Consider the following 3,036-nt stretch of genomic DNA (forward strand, 5'->3'; position numbering starts at 1 on the left):
TTGTTGTATTTAATGTTGATAATTGCGATACATCATCTCGAATATCATTAATATATGTATTTGTTTCTTTCATTTTCTCTTTCATTTCATCTATTTCTTCATTTGTTGTTATATTCTTAACATTAATTGTTGTTATTCCATCTGTTGTTTTAATTGTATCAAGATAAAATGTGTTGTTGTTGAAATAACGTGTTGTTAAAATATTATTTTTATTTAAATATTTTGAACCAATTGCTTCCATTTAATAATGTAAATTAAGTTCTAAGATAAAATATTCATCCCAAAGTCCAACTGGGAAAATACTCTTTCCTTTATAATCTTTAAACCATATTTCTATTCTTGTTATATTTTTATTAATATTGAAATGTTTTGGTGTCATATTTCCATATGTTGAAAAACATATCATTTGATCATTTTCTGGTGAATCATAATTAAATGACGCATGACAACTAACTCCAATATCTAATTGTCCATTCAAATTAAAATATACAAAATTCATTACTTCTATTGTTTTAGGATAATTTTCTGATGTAATAAATTCCCATGGTAAATTTATTATCCATTTATATGTTTTAAAATCTGCGATTGCATTTTCTCTTGTTATAGTGAAATGTCGTTGACAATATAAATGTGTCATATTGATCTATTTATTTATAGATGAATAGCAAACCAATTAGGGCACCTACTAATGAATCAAACACAATCCGACGAAAACCAACACGATCAATACGTTCAAGTCAATCAATGGTAAGTGATACTGATTCTAGTGAATCTATAGTAATGGATGATTCATATGATTCATATGATTATCCTCATTCACAACAATTATCTTTTCATTCAGACAATACAAATATAAATCTTTCTTCACAATCAAAAATAAGAAATTATATTAAACTATTTATGAAATCTTCATCAAATTTATCTAGTGCTCCTAGATTTTTAAATTTAGTTTATGTATCTATTCCAAATTCAGTAACTGATTATAAACATGGTAATATGTATGAAGCAATTAAACAAGAAGTAAAGAAATATATTGATGATAATGAAACAAGAATAAATGCTTTATTAGCCGCACTTGCAAATTTTAAAGTTATTAAGCGTTCAATAGAATCATCAATTATTAATATAAATAACGCAATCATATCAAAATTAACTCAATTTAATTCTTCTCAATTATTCAATGGAGATGGATTATTTTATTTAATTGATAATGAATCATCATTAAATACTATTGATCTTTTAGTATCAAATATTATTATTACACTTCAAAGAAGAATTATTATTCAGACAGGAAAATCATCATCAGAGAAAAATCAATTTAATGTTGGTGATTTTTATTGGTCAGTTGGAAAAACAGTTAAAAAAGAATATACTGTTGGATTAAAAGATTTAATTAATGATCTTAATGCACTTGGAAGAACAAAAAGAGGGAAGACAACAAAACAATCATCTCACAATGAACCAAATGCTTTCAATCTTCATTCTTTTATTTTAGTTTATACTTCATTATCTTCATTAAATAATTATTCTTTCTTTGGTGGAAAAATCAATGCTATAGCAATTGTTCATTTAATTAATGGAAAAGTTATTCCTAATTGTTTAGGAAATATATGGGTATATGTTAGAGATTGGTCAGAAGAAGATGGAAGATGTGGGAAATTTAATGTTGGAAAACAAAATATTACATGGTGTGGTGGAAAATATCATCCAGATCCTCTTCATGATGATGATACTTCAAAATATTTAAAAATCACACTTTAATTTTTAATTCAATTATTTTTTAATAACATTAACATCTCCTGTTAAATTATCTATTTTTAATACTTGTTTCTTATCCATTCCTAAATAAAGATAATATGCTACTGTTCCACTTGAATTTCCTGCTGTTTGTCGAAAATTATAACTAAAATTCTCTTTAGAATATCCTTTAAAAATAATAATAGTTGCTACTTGTGTTTTAAATGATGCATTTAAACTTTTCCATATATGCATATTCACAATAATTGTTGTTTTCAAATGTCTTAATCTTGTAATAATTTCTCAACATGTTTTATCCGCTTTCATCATTGCAAATGTTGCATCTTCTAATATAATTAATAAATGTTTCTCTCGTGCTTGTTTATAATATTGCACTAATGCTGGCATAAATTTCTCATAATTCATTCCATATATTGGTGTTTTAATTAAATCTTTTAATTGTTTAAATGTTTCATCTTCTCCTGCATTTTGTGCTACATAAATAATAGCTCCATATAAATGTTCTATATGATTCATTTTTATTAATTCTTTCATTATAAATGTTGTTTTTCCTGTTCCTTGTTTCCCTAATACTATATTCAAACTATTATAATAAAAGAAGATTTGATGATGTACTTTTTGTATTTTATTCCCTTCTTTAATTTCTGATAATTTATCTTCTATCATTTCTTCTATTCTATCTATTCCAATCTCATCTTCTTCTTCTTCATCTTCTATACTATTTATATCTTGTGGATTTGTTTCAAAATATTCCATTCTAAAAATAATTAGTTCAAAAAGTATTTAAATTAGATTATTTCTATTCCCATTGAATAGCATAAAGAAGATTAACTCTTTCTTTTAAAACTCCATTTCTAATCTCTTCATTCATTCGATTCTCATTAATTAATAACATTCGATTTCTTTCTAATTCTTTTCTTAATCTCTCATTTTCTTCAAGTATGTCAATCATTAATTCAATTGCATTATCATTCATTTGTCTTTTAATAAAATGTGTAATCTTTTCTTTATTATTCATTTTATTCTTCTTTGGTTTTATTTCTTCATTTATTGGTTCTGGTGTTGTTGGACATGGTGGAAGCTCTGGTGCTCCTGTAAAGGAACACATTTGTGTGCTGTTGTTATCACTAGCAATTGACATCGTTTGTTTGTCATTAAGTTATTTAAGTTGTATTTATATCATCATTTTTGTGTTTCATTTCTTATTTTTCATTCATTTTTCATTCATAACTCATTCATATTTCTATATTTTATTACTTTATTTCTATATTTCTGCAT

General features: G+C 24.7%; 4 protein-coding genes and 1 pseudogene across 4 annotated transcripts in view; 1 reads left to right on the top strand and 4 right to left on the bottom strand.

Moving 5' to 3' along the window:
• EHI_018150 (uncharacterized protein) overlaps positions 1-241 on the bottom strand; it is a gene marked incomplete at both ends in the record, with an annotated part of 703 nt that extends 462 nt beyond the window's left edge. Inside the window, one exon of the mRNA XM_001914261.1 lies at positions 32-241. Coding sequence (XP_001914296.1) covers positions 32-241 — 210 coding nt within the window. The remainder of the gene's footprint in view (positions 1-31) is intronic.
• Positions 242-637, bottom strand: EHI_018260 (uncharacterized protein; the record flags this gene model as incomplete). Its single annotated transcript, XM_001914262.1, has 1 exon — positions 242-637. One exon carries the CDS (start codon positions 635-637, stop codon positions 242-244), a length of 396 nt encoding a protein of 131 aa, XP_001914297.1.
• Positions 638-657: 20 nt separating this feature from the next.
• Positions 658-1,761, top strand: EHI_018270 (uncharacterized protein; the record flags this gene model as incomplete). Its single annotated transcript, XM_001914263.1, has 1 exon — positions 658-1,761. The coding sequence occupies one exon, from the start codon at positions 658-660 to the stop codon at positions 1,759-1,761; it is 1,104 nt and encodes a 367-aa protein (XP_001914298.1).
• Positions 1,762-1,773: 12 nt separating this feature from the next.
• Positions 1,774-2,514, bottom strand: EHI_018280 (annotated as a pseudogene).
• Positions 2,515-2,557: 43 nt separating this feature from the next.
• On the bottom strand, positions 2,558-2,899 carry EHI_018290 (uncharacterized protein; the record flags this gene model as incomplete). Its single annotated transcript, XM_643869.1, has 1 exon — positions 2,558-2,899. One exon carries the CDS (start codon positions 2,897-2,899, stop codon positions 2,558-2,560), a length of 342 nt encoding a protein of 113 aa, XP_648961.1.
• Positions 2,900-3,036: the final 137 nt, after the last annotated feature.

This window comes from Entamoeba histolytica, genomic scaffold (genome assembly GCF_000208925.1).
Source record: "Entamoeba histolytica HM-1:IMSS scf_1104750516543 genomic scaffold, whole genome shotgun sequence".
Lineage (NCBI taxonomy): Eukaryota > Evosea > Mastigamoebida > Endamoebidae > Entamoeba > Entamoeba histolytica.